Source organism: Phascolarctos cinereus, unplaced genomic scaffold (assembly GCF_003287225.1).
Source record: "Phascolarctos cinereus isolate Bilbo 61053 unplaced genomic scaffold, phaCin_HiC Scaffold_7;HRSCAF=346, whole genome shotgun sequence".
Taxonomy (NCBI): domain Eukaryota; kingdom Metazoa; phylum Chordata; class Mammalia; order Diprotodontia; family Phascolarctidae; genus Phascolarctos; species Phascolarctos cinereus.
This window is the reverse complement of record NW_027556180.1, coordinates 30,007,899-30,027,477: the sequence shown is the minus strand read 5'-3', so window position 1 is coordinate 30,027,477 and position 19,579 is coordinate 30,007,899. Positions and strand designations below refer to the sequence as shown.

The 19,579-nt window shown below is 41.1% G+C and overlaps 1 protein-coding gene across 6 annotated transcripts in view; it reads left to right on the top strand.

The window, feature by feature from the left end:
* The window catches only part of MECOM (MDS1 and EVI1 complex locus), a 686,935-nt gene that overhangs the window by 606,067 nt on the left and 61,289 nt on the right, over positions 1-19,579 (top strand). For 5 of the 6 annotated variants that reach the window (XM_020980196.2, XM_020980212.2, XM_020980203.2 and 2 more), the window contains exon 3: positions 7,213-7,347. In XM_020980196.2, coding sequence (XP_020835855.2) covers positions 7,213-7,347 — 135 coding nt within the window. Of the gene's footprint in view, positions 1-3,068; positions 4,146-7,212; positions 7,348-19,579 lie in introns of those variants that run through there. The other variant, XM_020980220.2, reaches the window with a different exon arrangement.

Genomic DNA, 19,579 nt, shown 5'->3' with positions numbered 1-19,579 from the left:
GAGTTGAGGTGGGTCAGTGGCTCTATATTTCCTCCCTAAAGGGCACTCATTAAAATGACCAGAGGCTTCTTTCAACCATAAAGAGGTTACACCCGCTTCTATAGGGGTATCAGACCAAGTCAGAAGAATGAGGTCTTGCTTCCAACTGCTAGTTATTTATCTAGGTTTAATCCCGGGGCTCTGCCCATTATTACCTATGTGACCTTGGGGCTGGTCAATTCCCTCTCTGGGCCTCAAGTTGACTAGATCGGGGGTTCTTTACCCAGCATCCATAAACCTATGCATAGATGTCAGGGGGTTTGTGAACTTGGTTGGGAAAAAAATGACATCTTTATTTTCACTAACCTCTGGCTTCCTTTGTAATATTTTGTAGTTTATTTTAGGTATCTAAAATATTCTGAGAAGGGGGTCCATAGGCTTCAGTACGAGTCAAAGGTTTAAAAAAGGTTAAGAACCCCTGTTCACGAGATGATCTCAAAGATTCTTTGCATCTCCAAAACTATGATTCTTTGAAATACGACCGTTGAGGTGGTAATGAATCCACTGAAAAAAAATCCATTAATACAGAATAACGAGGTAATCAATTAATAGATGGGAAGGGGGGCAAGTCCTTTGCTGGAGACCTCCCGAAATAAAGCCTCTTCTTTCATTCTTTGCAGCTGGAAAATCCACTGGCCCCAAACCGATTCAAAAGCCTTCGGGCTCCAGATAAATTACTTGTGCCCCTTGGCTTAGGTATGAGGGAGAGCAGAGGCGCTCTCTCTCTGCTCTCAGGGCTGTTGTCTTTGGGTTGCGTTGGGAGGAAAAGATGCTTAGAAATAGTCCCTGCAGGTCCGGCTGCAGGAGAAAGGATTTTGATGCTTGAAGCCAACCGTCAAATCAGCCAAAAATGGGGGGGGGTACAAGCCCACCCCTGGTGCATTTTCCCTTCGTCTTTGCAGAACTGGGTTGTAAGATGCAGAAAGACTTACTATGGAGGGTGTAGAGGGAGAGAGAGAGACGGAGAGCCGGGAAGCACTGACTTGCCAGTAAGGCCGCTGCAGCAGCAAGAACAGCAGCGGGGCCCGAGCCTCTGGATTCTTCCCTGCAAGGGGCCAGTACCTGGAAGGCATTGACGGACTCTCTCCCTTTGCAGCCCAGGCTACTGCAAGGTCTTGCATGGGCTTCCCATTAATTCGGGTCACATCGCCATCTACCGGCCTGCGCTCGAAACTGCACTCATTGCAACCCCTCGTGTGTGATCCCAGCTTTCCCCCTCCATCTCTATATTAAACCAAATACTAATACTAATACTAATAAATGGAAGAGGGTGGGAGAAGAGGATGGAGGTGGGGAAGGACTCTTTAGAGTCTTTTCCACGAAATTTTGATTTAGGCAGGCTCTGCTATTGATACCCCAAACCCTTTTGTTTACCCACCAACATTTCCTCTCTTTCAGGTCAGCTTTGTCAAGGGGGGGAGATGGCGGCGGGGCGGGGAACAGTTATCAGGACCCCTGATCAGGCCGCACCGTCGAAAGCAATCGGTTCCCCAGATTACTTGTATTTAATACACAATGCATCATAAAACAAATCCCTCATCCTGACAGGAAGAAAATAGAACAGCTCATAGCTCGAGCTGGTCCAATTTATGGCTAAATTAAAAAAAAGGCTCCAACAATGGACAAGTTGAGGAAGGGCAGGAAATCAATGGCCAGCAAACCGGGGGCTCTTAGAGGTTCTCAAGCACCAGACTCTCTGGGAATCTCGGACCAGGTTGTAGGTTATTTACAAAGGATTTTTCCTGTCCTACCTACCACTACTGTGCGATTTTCCCTTGAACAATAGCCATTATCTGAAATAACAGTTCAATGTCACAGATAACTGGCCACTGAAAAGAATTAATCTCCATCTCTTGTCACTGCCTTTCCCCTCCGCCTCCTTTTTTATTATTAATATTTTTTAAATCGACATTTCAGTTTGGAGATATTACACACACACAACACACACACACACACACACACACACACACACACACACGAAAATGTAAGTGGGTGGCCCTTGCAATAAAAGATGAAGTTGAACGTGCTCACCTACCCCCACTGGAAAAAAAAAGATATTTATTGAGCCACTTAATATTTTTTCCCAGCTTTTCCGCTATTAAGTCAAGGAAAGAGATGGGATTTGCTAATTTACTGATTCTTACAAATTAAACTGTGAATTTAAAATTATTTAGCTTTTGCCCGTGGGTTTTTGCTACCCTCTCCAAATGTACATGCAAATAAACTCAGAGCCCTTTTCAATGCTATTCATTCCAAAGACACTTTCCGTGAGATTTGCGTAAATAAAATGTGGACATACACATTAAAAAACAACTAGCCATGGGATAGTGGCATCCCCCAACGCAATATGTTTATTGCATAAAACACAAAAGGATGATATTGACTAGCTTAATTTTATTTAGGAATGTCCATCTATTTTTATTGTATCCAAGAGAATTTGCAAAATTCACCAGATTGTCTTGTCATCCTCCCCAAGTATTTTAAAGATTTTTTGTTTGTTTTACAAAAATTGCACATTAGTTTACGGTTTTTTTCTTCTTCTTGGAATATACTTTAACAAAAAAAAATCGAGCGTTTCTTCTTGTTCTTAAAACCGAGAGGGAAAAGATATGAGTGAGACGGTAGATAAGTGCTTTTGACGCGGTCTCAGTCAAACTAGCCGCGACCACGCCAACTTTGTTTTTACTACAATTTAGCCAACGTTTTTTGCTCCGCGTCTCAGAAATCCTGATTTTCCCTAAGTGAGGATTTTCTGGAGTGTTTAGTGTGAGAGGAAGCTCTGCCGCCCACAGACTCATCCTCCCCTCCCCCCTTTCTGTACACACCCATCTTCAATCTACACTCACCCTCCCTACTCACAGACCCCTCAACACCCCCTTATCCCCCCCATCAAGGTATAGCCTTTCCTTCCCCCCACCCTTCTCTTACCACCGCCCCCAGCCCATCCCTACCCCAAACACACACACATACACACACACACACACACACACACACACACACACACACACACACACACACACACATACACACACACACTCTCACACTTGTACTTTTCAGGACATTGAAACAGACGAGATTTCCCTGCGGAAAGAAACCCTGCCTTCCAAGATTTCCCTATTGGTTGTTTACCCGGACGAAAACGAGATGCTTTTTTTTTTTTAAGGGGCAGGGTGCATCCATAATCAGCCTACCCCTATAGGACTTCTGTCTTGGCGACCTTTTTGTGACCTCTCCCGCCAGAGGAGGCTGCTGTCACTTTAAAAATTTACGAAAGAGGAGCCTGGCTTCCGATCACTTGGAGCTGGGGGAGATAGCTCCCTGGCTCCCTCTCTCCCTCGTCTCTTTCTGGATGGCCGAGCAGATCCTCTTTAAAGGGACAGTTCATGAAATAGAATCCCGGGCAGCTGAGCGCGGAGTTGCAAATAGGGGGAAGATCCCGTGAGGGTCTCGGATTGGGGGAGAAGAAAAAAAGCGGGGGTGTCTATTACTTCCGTCTCCCTCGCCCCTCCACTCGACCCTCCACCCCATCTTTCCAAAGACTCCAGCACCCCCCCTCCTCCTTCCTGTTTTTATCCCCCCTTCTTCTGTTTTGTTTTGTTTTTTAAACTGGGAGAGAGAGGTGGAAGTTTTAGTGGTTCTCAGATAACTTTCATTACACATCGGGCTGATAAGCGCGAGAGAAAGTGAGAAAAGAAGGAGGTGATGTGAATCAGAAGGAGCTACCCTTAGGAGGGGAGGGGGAAGCAAGAAGGAAAAAAAAAATTCCCACCCCCCCCAGCCGCATCACCCCTCCCCCCTCCCCAGAAGAGAGGAGAGGAGAGCTGAGACTTCACTTCGGGTCGTTACAAAAAAAAGATACATTGTTGCCTGATGATAAAGCCACAAGATCGCGTGGTCCCGGAGAGCCGCGGCTCCTAGAGAGAGGACCAAGTTAGCAGAGAGAAAGCCGGGGAGTGATTATTTTAATCGTGAAACGCTGCTCGCCATCGGCTGAAAGATCGGCCGGCCCAGAACCTCAGGGCTTATTATTGTTATTATTTTATTCTCCTGTGATTGCCTTTTTTTTTTTTTCCGTTGCTGGGAGTTGAGTCCTTAGACATGTTAAGGTAAGAGACCTGACTTTCTATTTTAAAAAAAACTTCCCGGAGTGTATAGTTTGGTAACTTCTGACATTCTACCCCGCTTGTCCTCCTCCTCCTCCCCCTCCCCCCTTTCTCTCTCTCTCCCTCCTCCCCTCTTTTCTGTCTTCTTTTCCAACTCTCCTGGTGAAGCGACTGCCCGCAGCCCCTGCGCTTATCTACGTTGCTAAGGCTGTCGATTTCCTTGTTCCTCCTTCAGAACTCGGCGGTCGACTAGTCTCCTGCAGCCCGGCTGGTCTCTGGGGCAGGGTGGGTTGTCTGTCTCACTGTTGCTTCTCTCCCTCTCTCTCCCTCCCTCCCTCTCTCCTTCCCCCTCTATTTTTCCCTCCCTCTCTCCCCCCTTCCCCATATCCCTAGTTGTGTGTGTGTGTGTGTGTGTGTGTGTGTGTGTGTGTGTGTGTGCGCGCGCCTGTGCGCGCGCGCTCGTTTGCCTGCATCTGAGAACCCTACAAGGTGTGGCTGCCAACACTCTGAATTCCTGGCACCGACCTTGCTTCTGGAGATCTCTTCGGCCAAGTTCCACCTTCCCAAGTTGCAGTCTTGCACTTCCAAGATCGAATGCTTCGAGAAAAAAGTTACTCTCGGACCCGCGGGCGATATCGTAGGGATCTCCCCCCCCCCACCGCTTTCTGTCTTTTTTCTCCCCCTCTCCCCCTTTCTTGTTTGTGAAGGGGCCTTTCTCTTAAACCTTTCTTAAGGCATTAAAAAAAATCCTATCCTTGGAGCATGACAGCTTTCCTAAACACTGGAGTGTGGTGGATGAAATAGCACATTAGTCGTCGCTGCATTTTTATTTTTATTTTCTAAAATTCAAGATTTGCTACACTCTTAAAGCGTTGGGGGAGACGGGTGCAGAGCTAGAGAGTCAAAAGTTAATCATTCACAGGCGAGGGGGAAAAAGTTTGTGGAAAAGTTAAGTCTTAAGCCTTGGAGGAGAGAGATTGAGGTTCGGAAAGTCATTTGTGGGAGAAAATGCTCAGAAAAAAATAATCCTTGTACTGAGATATTTATAAAGGCGTCCTTTGGAAATGAGCTCAATTTCTTAATGTGCTGTTGACTGGCAATTGCAATAATGTTAACAAGGAATAAAATTACACGTACGATTTTTATGTGAAGTAAAAGTAATACCTCTCCCCCCCAGTAAAAAAAAAGGGGGGGGCAGAATCGCTCGAAATTGAAGTGGCCTGAGCCTTTCTGACTTTGAAATTAACAAGTTTTCCATCTCTCCCGGAAAATATAAAATGTAACTCCTGCTGCATTTCATTGACTGCGTCTTTTTCCTTCGTGAGACACTAATCCATGATTTCTGGGAAAAATGTATATCAAGGGTGAGCTAGCCCCTCCTCTCCCAAACAAAAACCTAGCCCTAACACAATTTCGGTGACTATTTCAGAATATGCATTGGTGCAGATATTTACGTGACACTTGAAAGCTAGCTAGAAGCTCCCTAAATTACCCTGGAGATTAATTTCATTTGGCCTTAAGAAAATAGCCCTAAAGTTTGTATCTTTTAAAAATGTAATTTTATATAGATAGGAATATACAGAAGAAACTGTAAGTCACTTTTTTTCTTTTCTTTTCTTTTCTTTTCTTTTCTTTTCTTTTCTTTTCTTTTCTTTTCTTTTCTTTTCTTTCTTTTTTTCTTTCTTTCTTTCTTTCGGAGGCAGGAGCCAACAAAGTCTTGTGTTTGAGAATTTTTTTTTTGGACTACTCATTCATTGCTCTTTAATTGCCTTATGGCCAAAGCCTCATTCCCAGTATCTGTTGCCCCCTAAGCCTTGGGGTTTGTCCCCTTGAAGTCTGTGGTGAGTTAATGACCTGGAGCTGCTTTTGGGTGATTACCTGAATTCTATGCAGAGCAGTTTTAGGGCTAGATAAATATACTTTAGACTGTTTTAACCTTTATAGGTACCCAGAGAAAGCAGATTTCTCTCCTCCTTACTCGAGTTCTTTTAATTAATTAATTTGAGACCTAGGCTGTATTGTTTAGTGTTTGATAAGAAACTTCCTCAAGTTTGTATTAACTCTCTGGGATACAATGCCAGGATTCATATTCATCCACTCAAAAGACCAGGAGTACTGAAACATTTACTTGTATAAAATTTAAAAATAACGTCCTTCTTAGATAAAACAGAATAACATGCTTAAAGACTTTAAAAAGACAAAAATTTTACTTTAGTTGATTTTATTTTTCTTAGTGAAGTCGATATTGTTCAATATCTAGTATAGGCCAGAGAAAAAGGTCTGAAGATTAAATAACTGTATCTAGTCATATAGTAATGTATGATGACATTTTCATATAACCCATTTTCATTTGCTTATAATTTGTATTTGTTTATTATCTGCATAATTGGAATCATTTCTTAGTTTGTGTTAAAATGTTAAATTGCCATGTTTTGCATGAGTGTTTACATGATTTTTCCTTTTCTTTTTTTTAGTTTGGCATAAAAGCTATTATTAGTCAAATCCTGTAATTTGCTTCAATTAAGGGTATGATCTAACTGTTGTGTGATGGGGGAGAGACTATTGAAAAGAGATTGATAACATTTACTCTAAACTCTATTTAATTGAGTCGATTCAAATTGTAAGAAATTTGAAAGTCTACATTTCCATAATAAGAATATATAAACCTGGAAAATTGATGGTTTATTTAAGATGCATTATATTAATGGCTGTTGCTCAATATTATTTGTAATAAAACACAAATTTGATAGAATTAATTGTTTTGAAGTCTTTGCCACTTACTCATGCATAACAAAGGAATCAGGGTTTTGAAAAATGGATACATTTTTAGTAATGATTATCAATGCATTTTTTTAAAAGTCAACATATTACTTCAGATTTATTTCTCCTGTATTCATTCGTACACTTTTCTCCCCCCCCCCATAAAAGACCCACTGGAGAAACATGCATTTCAATGAAATGTTTTTAAGTAATTAACCATTTCCTCATTTAGAGATATATGATTTGTATTTTCAGCAACATGTTAGGATGGCCGTGGTAAGATTGATTGTCCTCCTCTTCTTCTTCCTAGATATTAGATGAGTTTTGCAATGTGAAATACTACATAGATGCCAGTCAACCAGATGTCGGGAGCTGGCTCAAGTATGTCAAGTTTGCTGGATGCTATGAACAGCACAACCTCGTTGCATGCCAGATAAATGATCAGGTATGTTGTAAATACTTTTCTGGACTTTGTCTCAGAGCTTTAAGGTACCATTGAAGCCTGAAGAATAAAAATAACAGTGAGCCCCAGTAGACCCCTGTGGCCTTTTGGCTGTTCTACTGAAAGAGGGAGAGGTAGAGTCGGCATATGCAGAATCGGGACAGTTTTTGGAGTTGCTTGGAATATTGTTTATGGCGATGTCAGGAGGATCTCACTTCATTTCTCCTATTCCACTCGAGTGAGGTTGGAACGAGGCATTTAATAATGTGTAATTTGTTGCCGTTCGTTTTTTCCTCTTCCCCCATCATCCCACAGAGGAGCCAACATAAGGCTTTTAGCTAATCAGGGATGGACTGATGAGAAAATTAGAGTTGCCAACAAAGAAACTTTATATTTGTTCTATGCAAGAGTATGAGACACGGGAAAATACGTGAGTTGTGTGCAGAATGGCATTTTATCTTTTCATATAATTTTGTTAAAAAGATTGGAGAGGTAGCTGACATATTTTGCTTTTTCTTGGAGTTTAGTTAAAATAGTGTGTGTGTGTGTGTGTGTGTATGTGTATGTGTGTGTGTGTGTATGTGTGTGTGTTGGGGGGAGGAGGAGGACAAAAGTTCGTCATTCCTAGTTGAATTGGAATGCTTGGTTTTCTTGTGCTTTCAAAAGCTTTGAAGGATTGTATAAGCAGGCTTACTTCAATGGCTATGACTGAAGTAGGGAGGCTGAAAGGCGATCCTCACTTAGTTAAGTTGCTATGAAGGCTGCTGCTTAGCACAGCCAACACCCCCCCCCCACCCCACCTCCCCAGGACCAGGTGGTCTTCCTGTTCATTTGTGCTTTATTTAGTCACATTGGTAGGTTAGCTTGTACCCAGGGAAGGATCATTTATTGGTTTTAACCCAATGGTTACCCAAATAGAGTGAGCTTCAGAGATTATCTTAACGTGGTTACCTGGCCAAATTTGGTTAAAACAAACCAACCAATTTGGGGAGAGGGAGATATCTTATATGGTGTTCCCCATAGAAAGCCATTAAATAGAAATGACATGATACATTTTAATAGAGTCTAAACCTAGATTTGAAGCATCACTGAGGAGCTCATGCATTGAGGGGGTTCCATTTCATCAGCTATTGGATGTTTTTCTGATCTTACCTCTATGGGAGTGGGAACTAAAATGTAAAATTAAATAAAAATGAGATTTCACCCAGTTGGACCTATATTTAAAGAAACACAGTGGTTTAATAAGTCATTTTTCTTTCTGTTGTAAAAAAATGAATTGGAAGGTACTCTGGGATGCAAACATTCACACTGTCACCTTAGGTTGTGTGTGAATAGAAATGTCATTGAGTCAGTATTATAAATTAATGTCATTATCAACAGATAGTAATTGAATGCCTACTCTAAAGGTGATGGGTTTGGCACTGGGAAATGATATATTTTGTGTTTCTTTAAAAAAATTATGGAATCATAACATGCTTCCTTAAATTAGGGAATTCGGAAGGCATTCGAACAATGAAATAATAAAATCTGTGACAATATATTTACTGATAACAGAAAGCTGTCTGCAAACATAGCTGTGCCCTTAGAATCAGTATCATCTAGCTCTGAGAATTGGGTCTTGGTACATTTTTTTTTCTTATTTAATATTTCTGTAAGCCAAGATTTTGTCTTGAAACCTGTACTGTTACTCAGGTTTATTTAATTCATTGGAGATTTGGAGGGAAGAGGTAGAGAGTAGTATCTCTTGATCCTTAATTATAAGCCATATTGTTATTGCCTTGATAATCTCGAAATTTGATTATTGGTACCCTTTGAAGGGCATCTTTTAAAGTCTATTATTGTCAGCAGAAAACACCCAGTTGTTCTGACAACAATGAATACTTTCTGCCTGCTTTCTGAAATGGTGTGCAGGGTGAAATGCTTCATCAGGAAAAGATAAAACCCCCTTTTAGATGGGCTCCTTCAGATCCTACAGCTAATATTCCTGAAAGTGCTTCTGCCTTTAGCTGGGGCCATAGCTATGCAGGGCAACAGAATGTATATCAAGTGACCTAATTGTAAAGTTGACGTTACATGGTCCAGTAAGTGTATCTATAAACAACAAAAGCAGATGTGCGGGTCGTCCCCCACCCCCCACGCACACATGTACAGGCAGTCACATCTGGTTAGCTCTACAGCATGGTGAGTGTGCACGCATGTGTAGGTCTCTCTCTGCAAGGCAGTTAAGACCAAAAGGTCTGATCCAGCTTTGATATTATAAATGTTGGCCTAGGTGGGAGAATAAAAAGACTGGTTCTGTCGGCTCCCCATGGCTGTTGCTTCCCTGTTCTCCACTAGGAATGAAACCTGCCAAATGGTGAATAAGCATAACTCATCACCTGATGTATACCCCCATTGTATGTGATATTATTTACCACTGAGGCATGGACAGAGACACTGGATCAGGAAGGGTTGTTAACCACTAATTACTTAAACTCACCTGTAAAACTCACAAGCAAACATAGCCCTTTACCTGAAATGGGAAAGATTATTTGTCTGTACTCAGATCCTTAGATTGAACATGTGAGCCTGAAAGACAGGTATGAACCCTAGACTTCTGAAGGCAGGATTTCCAGATAAGTATTGCACTCCCAACTATAATTTAGTCAGTGTGTTAAGTGAGACATTTAACAAAGAAAGAAAGAAAAAAAACACTTAAAAAACAAAGTATCTCAGACCTTTTTTGGGGGGAGGCAGGAGACTTCCCCTCCCATCCCCATCGTCTTTCCTTCTTTCTTATGTTTGAGATCAGATTTCAACAATTTAGATTCATTTTTGTAAAGGCAAGGAGTTCTTTAAAATTGTATAAGTGAGCTTGCTGAGATGAACAACCCGATAAGAATAGAAAGAAGTCAAAACATGTATGTTGGCTATAACTCCTATTTCATTTGATTGGGGGTGGAGTTGTTTTTAAGGGCCTGGTAATTTTTTTGGTTGTTATTTTCAAATAGAGCTAATAAAAAACTTCTCCATCCCCTCCTCACATTATCTTTCTGGGTGTCTCTTAAGCACAAAGCTTATACGATTAACTTGAGAATAGCATTCCCTGAGTAGTTAATTTCAGAGGGGTTTGGTTTCTCCATGGACAGTCTCCATTCGGCTGCTAAGAGTTCTATCACCATTATTTGATTTTTTTTTAACTGGCAAATATGAAATTTCTGGCCGCTTTGTTTTTTAACTCTGCTTACATGAAAGGCTCTAGTTTATTATTTTTAGAACTCTGTTTCATTTGATTTTTGAAAATTATTGGAGTAGTGTTTTTAGACTTAGAAATGCTGAAAGTATTGGTATCACCCAACTAAGCCATAAGTTTTAGGAAAGAACGGATTTTGACTGATAGCCTTATTCTCCCCTGAAAATATGGTAATGACAATGGTAATTCATCTTTTAAAAAGAAGGCCACGTCATATACATGGGTAAATTGAGACCACAATCATACTCATGCTATAAAATACTAGATTTTTTTTTTGCAGTGAGTGTTGTTTGTACTCAGAGTACTCACTTTACTTTAAAATTTTCTCTGTAGTTTACGCGTAACTCTGTAGAGCTGCTATGCCATGGTTTTTAATTCTCAGTATTCTCCCATCCCCAAAGGATTGATTTGTCCAAGGTTCATATTGTTTTGATTATTAATTACCAGACAACTTTCAGTGCTCTCAGATGTCATGGTTGTCGTTGAAAATTGCAGAATGTGGAGAAGGTCAAGGAGTCAGCCTAATAATAACTCTAATAATGATTAATAATAATAGTTAATATTTGTCTAGCCTGTTCAGGTTTACAGATTACTTTACATATACCTTCTCATTTTATCTGTCTTCCCCAACAACCCTGGGAAATAGGAATTATTATTCCCATTTTACAGATGAGAAAACTGAGGTAGATAGAGCTGATCCACTTGCCTAGGGTCACGTGATTAATAAGTGTCAGGATTAACCCAGGACTTCCTGACTCACTGTGAAGACTCCTTCCACACTCCAGCTATGTGACTCCGATAGTTCATATGAAAAAGGGAGAAGTGATTAGTTTATCATTCAGAAATTTGGTCTCCATCATGTTCGGAAAGATCCAGCTGTTTGGGATGCTGCACACTGAGCATCAAGATGATTTACTGATAAATTAAAATTAAAAAATATATATATTTACTTCTCTGCATACCTGTGTACCTCAGTAGAACGTAAGCTTCGTGGTGAGGGTGGAGGGGGAAGGCTTTTTTTTTTCCTTCCTGAATCCTCAGGACCTTGTCCACCATTAGTAAATCAATTGGCTTTTGTTAAAGTGAATGTTTTCTACTTTTTATCTGGATATTTTTACGTGATTTAGACTCGGCACGTGGCCAGTTGTAGTTCGATGTTTCAGTCCTGGTAAATATCATTTTGTCCTAAAGATCTTTGATATTTGCTTTGTAATCTTCCTCCTGTTTCTTTCTGATGATTTGAATTTGGGCCGGGTACTTATTAACCGATGTACTGATGTGCATTTGTTAAGCCAGTCACTGTGCTGTTTGGCACTGTGCCATCAAAGCTTCCCCCAACCCACCCCAAAATGGCCCCTGTCCTCAGGGTACTTACATTCTATCGGGAGATAAAGGTAAATAATTAGGTACATTCACAACTTATAAAAAATAGATGGAAGGCCATCTGGGGGAAGGTACTAGCAGTTGGGGAACTGGGAAGGTTCTTTTGGCCACCCTGGGCCACGGTCTCCTGATCTATAAAATTAAGGGAGTCAAATGGCCTCTGAGGTCATTTATAATTCTTGATCTGTGATCCTACCTACTCTTGCTACTCATGGACATAGGGAATGCTGTCTTATATGCTCTCATCTGTCCCCATCTTAGAACTTCCACACCAGATTATCCATCCATGAGCAATGCTCTGTGGACCTCGCAAGTAAATGTTCAGACCCAGAATGTCTCCAGTTCTCCTCCACCAGGAGACAGCATCGGTCTTTCATGTAGTTAAGTCTAATAAAGTCAACAAGCATTTATTAAGCACCTGCTATATCAGACACTGTGCTGAAGATTGAGCTCACAGTCTAACGGGGAAAAGAATAGGCCAACAGCTATGTACAAGTTAGATATATACAAGATAAACTAGAGATAACCAACATGGAAAGATACGTGCATACATTTTTTCAGTTTTTGTTTTGGCCTGTTAACGTTCATGGGCAATGGGGCCTTGTGTCAATTCAATTCTCTAGATTTGACCCAGGCTTGAATTGCCATCATCAGTACCCAGGGTGATTTCTGGGTTTTGTTTTCTGGATCTCATTGGCCCCACATGTGTATCTTACACATTAGAAATGAACCACACTTGAATTCAACACCCCAGCTGGTCCTGACAGGGCCTGTGCTTAGAAGAGTTTTCAGAAACCCAAGCCATTGTGCCAATCTTGCCGTTTAGAGAGGTGATAAGTCTTTCTCCCTCTCTTTTTATTTTGCAGCTGGTCTTCAGTCAGCACAATGAGACAAGTAGGCTGCTTGTTCTGCATAAAAAGAAATTTGTTGATGAGAGATTATCTAATACTGGATGTATATTTTGGGGCAGTAATATATAGCATAATGGATGCCCCTAGAGAGAAAGCAAGGTTGTAATTCACTCGGTGGATTCTGCCAGCTCCCTTGTGGTTTATGAATGGCAGCAGGATCCTGTCCGGGGTTCAGTTTGGAACAGGCATTATTCTAGTGGGTGATTTACCTTATAAACTTTTAACTGCTTCCGGGACTGTCTTGGCTAGATTGGCAGCCTCACTTTCCCTGGCCTCCTAAGTCCATGTCAATTAGCTGGGTTCTATTGGATTGCTGTAACCCTAGAGCTGTATTATTACTGTAAGCTGATTACGGGCTCAATTATCAGGTTATTTTCTTTGGCTTTTTAGTGAAATATTCTGCTTTTGTACATATTTTAATAAATGCAATTTGGCCAAGCAAGCTGTGCTGGCTTAGGCATCTGCTAATGGGAGATGTAAGTTTGTAGGCAGCCCCCTCCCACCTTTTTTCTTTTCTTTTTCCAAATACTTTTATAAGCATTTGCTTCCACAGGCCTGTCGGGTTATTTACGAAGTGACTCTTCTTCGGTGACTTTTCTTCTCTCCTTGTTTTGCACACACTTGTTTGATGTCAAAATCATTATTAGTTTTGGATATTTGGTTTTCTTGGCTTTTAAGGCGAATTCTACTTTTACACCAGAGTTACACTTTGCTAAATATCATGCCAGTTGGCATGATGCCAGCTTTCGTGTTGGCTGCCTGGTCTCATTTTGGGGGATGGTCTAATACTCATCCTCACTTGAAGACCACCCTTTCCCTGGAGTTTAACAGCAGGAGTGTTCTTGTCACAGCTGCCACAAGCCGTCAGCCAAAAGGAGGTCCTTGACAACCCGCCTTCCTCCCCAGGAACACCATGCTTTCAGTACTGTCTAGGAGGGGCAGGTCCCATACAGCGTGGTGCTGGCATCTTCCCACAGGGACTCAGCCCAGGATGGTGAAGGGAAGGGCTCCTTTTTTGTCAAAGAGGTGAAAGTCCTGCTCTTTATTGCTGAAATAACGTATTCTATTTAGAGAACAGCTTTTACCATGTTTGATTTCAAATAACCTAATGATCATTGTTGTCATTATTTTGGATCAGGATCTTTGAATCCTTCAGGATGAGAGCTGTGGGTGAGAAAGCTCGAGCTCTTCCACGATAGATGATCAGCAGTTATTCATTGACTTAGATCCTCAGCGTAGTGATTTTCTCAGGGCCATATAGGCAAGAATGTGTTAGAGGCAGTACCTGAGACTCTGTTGCCATGTCTGTGAGGCCAGAGGACCAGCTGCTTGTCCAACCAAGTGATATAATCCTTCTTTTTTAAAATCAGACCTGTGATTTCACAGATGGCTGAAACTCCCAGTGGGAAAACGCCTTTTACCTATGCAGATGGGCATATTCTCACTCACTTAGAGTTGTAAAGAGATGTCCGTGGCACTGAGGAGTTAAGTGACTTTGGACCTGGGTTGTCCTTGTTGAGGTAAGCCCTCTGTCCACTGTACCATCTTTCCTTTCATAGTAAAACCTACTATTTATAGAGTCTTAAAGGAAGCATAACAGCTTGTGAGGTAAGTTCTGTAGCTATGATTATCCCCATTTTGCAGATGAAGAGGCAGAGGCTGAGAGATGTTATTTGTCCAAGTTTGCACATGCCAGAGGTGAGATTCAGGCCATGTTCTTCCTGCCGCTGAAGCCAGCAATATCCAGTCCACCTCACAGGCCAACAGCCTTCCATTGTTAGATGATACAGGCCATCCTGTGATGGAGGCCAGTGAGGAGTTATCAGAATATGTTTTAAAGAAACGACAACTTTTGCCCAGTATAATGGGAAGAGCATGGAATTGCAGCTAGCAGGCCTGGCTCTGAGATTCATTTGCTGTGTGACATTGGGCAGATCACTTTAGTTTCCTCATTTCTAAAATGGAAGGGGTTGGCCTAGATTACATGCAGCAATCCTAAAGCACTTTCTCTGTGCAGGGATTCTGTGGGGGGAAGGGTTGGGAAATAAAGAAAAAAAACTAAACCAATTCCTGCCCTCCAGGAGCTTATGTTTTAGAGAGTCTCTACAAAAGAATATTCTGCTCATTGTCCATGTCAGGATGGTCTGGGGCAAAGATTCTTAACTTTTTGTATGTCCTGGACCCTACCTCCTTTAGCAGTCTGATAAAGTCTGTGGACCTCTTCTCAGAGTAAAGTTTTTTTAAATAATTGAAGGAAATACAAAATTTCAGGTAGAGGTTAGTAAAAATCAAGACATTATTTTTCCAGTTCAAGTTCAAAGAACCCCTGAAATCTATCCATGGACCCCAGGTTAAGAACCCCTCATCTCGGGTATACAATTTTCATTAATTTCTAACATACAGGATACAAATCTGCTTTTAATGTGTTTAATAATTATAGCTAGCATTTACATAATACTGTAAGGTTCGAGATAATAATAGTAATAATGGCTAGCTTAAAACACTGTACATATATTATCTCATTCAATCCTCTCAACAATCCTAGGAGGTAGGTGCTATTATTAATCTCCATTTTACAGATGAGCAAACTGAGTCTGGCAAAGGTTAAGTAACTACATAGCTAATAAGTATCTAAGGCAGAATTTAAACTCAGGTTTTCCTGACTCCTAAGTCCAGAGCTCTCTACACTGTGATATGTAGTTGTCTTGAAAAGTCCCACGTTTGAAAGTCCAGATGACACAGGCTACATTTTGAGTGAGTGGAATAAAGAGCACCAGAAGGTATTTAGGGCCTTCCCATATGTGAAGGAGTCATTTTCAAGCCAATCTATGACATTTCATGTATACTTTTTTGCCTGATCACTGGCCTCCTCGGCTGCATGGTCAGCAGGGATGGTGCCAGAGAAGGGAGCTGGCCAACCGCTCCAACTAGAAACAGAATAGTCTGGGAAGCATTTTTTGATTCTCTGTGCAGAAAATAAGAAAGAAGCTTAGGGGTCATAGGCAATTGGAATGTTTCAAAGGCCCCAGTTTGGACGTGTTTGTGTGTGTAAGGCCAAAGTGGATTTTAACATGATTCGAGACTATCTGTGATTCCATGTTACGTTTTTGAGACGTGATTAATGCAGTGTGTCAGTGTTTGTCGGCATTAGATTATTTTCCCACATTTAGCCTGTTGATGTGGAATTACCACTTGTCTTTGAGGGTGGAAACCTAGATTCAAGTCCCAGCCCCGACAATTACTAGCTATGAGACTCTGGTAAAATCTCTGAACCTCAGTTTCTTTATCTGTAAAAAATTCTTGATAAAATCTGTGCCTCCCAGCTATAAGGATAAAGATTAGCGAAGCTTAAGTTGTTGTAAAAGATGCTATGTCAGTAATACAGCATTTTAAGATTTGCAAAATCTTTTACGTGTATTATTTCATTCTGATAATAACCTTGGAAACCATTAACCCCATTTTATAGATGAGGAAACTCGTGCTTTGAGAGGGTGACTTTCCTGGGGTGCACAGCTAATGAGTGTCTGAGGTAGGATTTGAACTCTTCTCCCTACTTCCCTCCCCTCCCTGGCTATTTTAAGGGGATGACAGTTTCTAAGGTTCATTTATGGTATAGGTGCTGTCGTTCTGCACTCAGATAAGCTCAGAATATTGTCCTCAAGTGGCAACATTGAATGCCAGGATTTGACTTCTATGCAATTTTTAAAAAATCTGATTTTTATTGATTTATTTTATTTTTATCTTTCCTTCATTTTCAAATATATCCCTCCTATACTCACTGATTCATCCCCTAGCAACAAAACGTAAGAGACAGACAATGAGGAGGTTGAGCAAATGTAACCAACTCCTTACCCACGGGTGCCTGCCCTAGAGCCCCTCGCCCCAGACAGAGCTGTCCTGAGACACGGCCGAGCATCGTGGCCCAGGCCGACAGCCGTGAACAGCTCTGCTGTGGACGGGTTGGTATGTCCCGACTGCAGCGTTTTCCTCCCTGAAGACATCATTCCCTGAGACCTGTGCCAGGCCTATGAGCGGTCAGTGGAAGGATGTTTGGCAAATGGAGCCCTCAGCCCAAATGTCGTGGACTTCCCTGGAAGAGACACAGAGTATCTGTCCAGAGTGGCCCTCAGCAGCCACTGACTGTGGATCTGTCTCCCGATGCAGATTTTACAAGGAGTGCATTTCGCTATTATTTCAATTATTACAGCTTCCTGAATAGGTTGAAGGCCGTTCATAATTCACACTTCTGTCATCTTTAGACATGCCAAATGCAGCCTATTAAGCATAAATAAAACTTCCAGTGCCTTACCAGGAAAAGTAAACTGGAATTCAAAACAATGAGCCCTTGTTCATCTGTTTAAAAGTCAGTAATGTTTTCTTTTTTTTTTCCCCTTTTTTTGTGCTGACATTTTTTCCTTCTCCCTTTTCTGGTTCAATACGTTATCCTGTAGATTAATCTAAGCAACCCACAGAGGCAGGCTAGATAGACCTTGGAATTGAGAAACCAAAAAAAAAAAAATGGCAGTATCATGGGGCCTCCTCCCCAGCTGCCCCCCTTTATTATCATTTACAGCGCAGGTAGTAATTGTGACTGTGAGAGACGATTGGTTGAAACCACAGACTCTGGCGAGCAGAAGCAGAATTTGGCTGAAAGTAAAATCCTTGCAGATTGTCTGCTTCTGACCTTTAGCAGTTTGTAATTTTTGACTTAATGTGTGCAGCCCCCCTCACCAAACCCCAAACAAACAAGCAAAAAGTCCTGGCACGTTTAATTACTTAGTGTGTGTAGGCATGTAAATATGCATGCATATTACATAATTTATAGTTGTAAATAGTGGTATTTTTTGGCTAATAGGGAAGATGGGTAAGGAAAAAAACCAGATAAATACATCTGCATTAAATAGGATAACTGAGACTGTGAGTTAGCTTCAGTTTTGCCAATGAATTTTTTTTTGAGCGGGAGGGGGGATATAGGCAAGCTACAACTTGGTTTTCAGGATATTAAACCAATGGGCTTTTTTTTTTTTCAATAAAAATATATACTTGATGTCCAGGCTCCTATGAATATCACTGGGGACTGGTTTTAGGATTTGATTAAAAGAAAATTATGTACAAGTTCTGTATTTATAGGGATAAGTATAATAATCTGCAATTATTTTAGCATAGGGAACCCCCAGGTGAGGAAACTTACTTTATTAACGTGCATTGGAACTTTTTTTTTTTTGGCAACTTATAATCTTGCTGGAGCACTAAAAGGTTAAGTGACTTCTCCAAGGTCCCACAGCCTGGTCTTCCTGACTTTGAGGCCAGCTTTTATCTACCATATCACGCTGCCTTGGTTATAACAACAACAACAACAACATTTACACAGCACTGTAAGCTTTGCAATTCACTTTACTAATATATCTCATTTGACCCACACGACAATTCTGGGAGGTAGGCATGGTTCTATCAGTTTTATAGATGACAAAACCAAGGCAGGCAGAAGTGTCTCGCCCCGGGTTATACAACTAGTAAGTGCCTGAGGCCTTATTTGAATTTAGTCTTCTTGGCTCAAGTCCAGAACTCTATCCTTTACACTAATATAATACAATATTGTTGTATTACATGATATAATATATGATATAAATTATAACAATCCACTATACTACCCTATACTTTATTATATTTCTATTACACTATATTATGCTATAAATAAAAAGTTACATTATATATGTACTTTCAGAGAATGCTGTGTTTTTGAGAATAAGGAAGTGAGATTTATAATTTCATTGGTTCAGAGGATCAGGTATTGCACCAATTTTGTCCTCTGTTGCAGATGGGCAGCTCACCTCTGTCTTCTCTTGGAGATGCCTGAGGCATTGACGTGTTGGGTGACTTGCCTGTGGCGGTCCTGATGTTTTGAGGCAGAGTTAGAGTGGAGGCCCGGACTTCCTTACTCAAAGACCATCACCACTCTATCTATCCACTTTGCCATTCTGTCTCTTATAATTTAATATAGCACATACATGTCTTTGTTTGAATATAGTATGTAGCTGTAGTACAAGTAAGCACATATAATTTTACCCATCATTATAATTTTCCTGTTTTACAATTTTAATATCACCTGTGGAAATGGCAGACTTGATCACCAACCATCCAGAGGTCTCAGAATTAGGCAGTGGGTGCTGAAATGTACCCACCTCTGCAGTGTTTCAATAAGGATAGTAAAGGTAGGGCATTCCCAGAGGAACTCTGATTTTCTTCAGAATCAGTCATTGTTTTCTTATCATGCATCTCCTGGGGAGTTACAGACATGTTGTTTGGGAGAGTTGCGTCCTTGTGGGGTTTAAATGTATTTTTTATTGTTGAAGAAACACAACTAATTCCCACCCCAAAATATATGATGTGTTTGTGTGTGATATTTATTGAGAACCAGATTCTCACCAATGGACCTTTTCTTAGATGACAGAATGAAACTGAGGGGTAGCTCAGGCTTCTAAAGGTCCTGAGCCCCCAAAGGCCTGTACAAACCATCGTGGTGCTCCCACCATTTCATCTTTGGGGATTTTGAAGTCAGCTGATAGGATAGAAAGCTCCACAGAAGTGACCGACATTTCCATTTTTCAAAGTTGTAGGGACTTGTAAAAAGGATTGGTTCCATAATTGTCTCTCTCTGCAACGTGAGACACAGGTGGTCTCCTCTTTCTTGTTGTGTGAAAAATTAGGC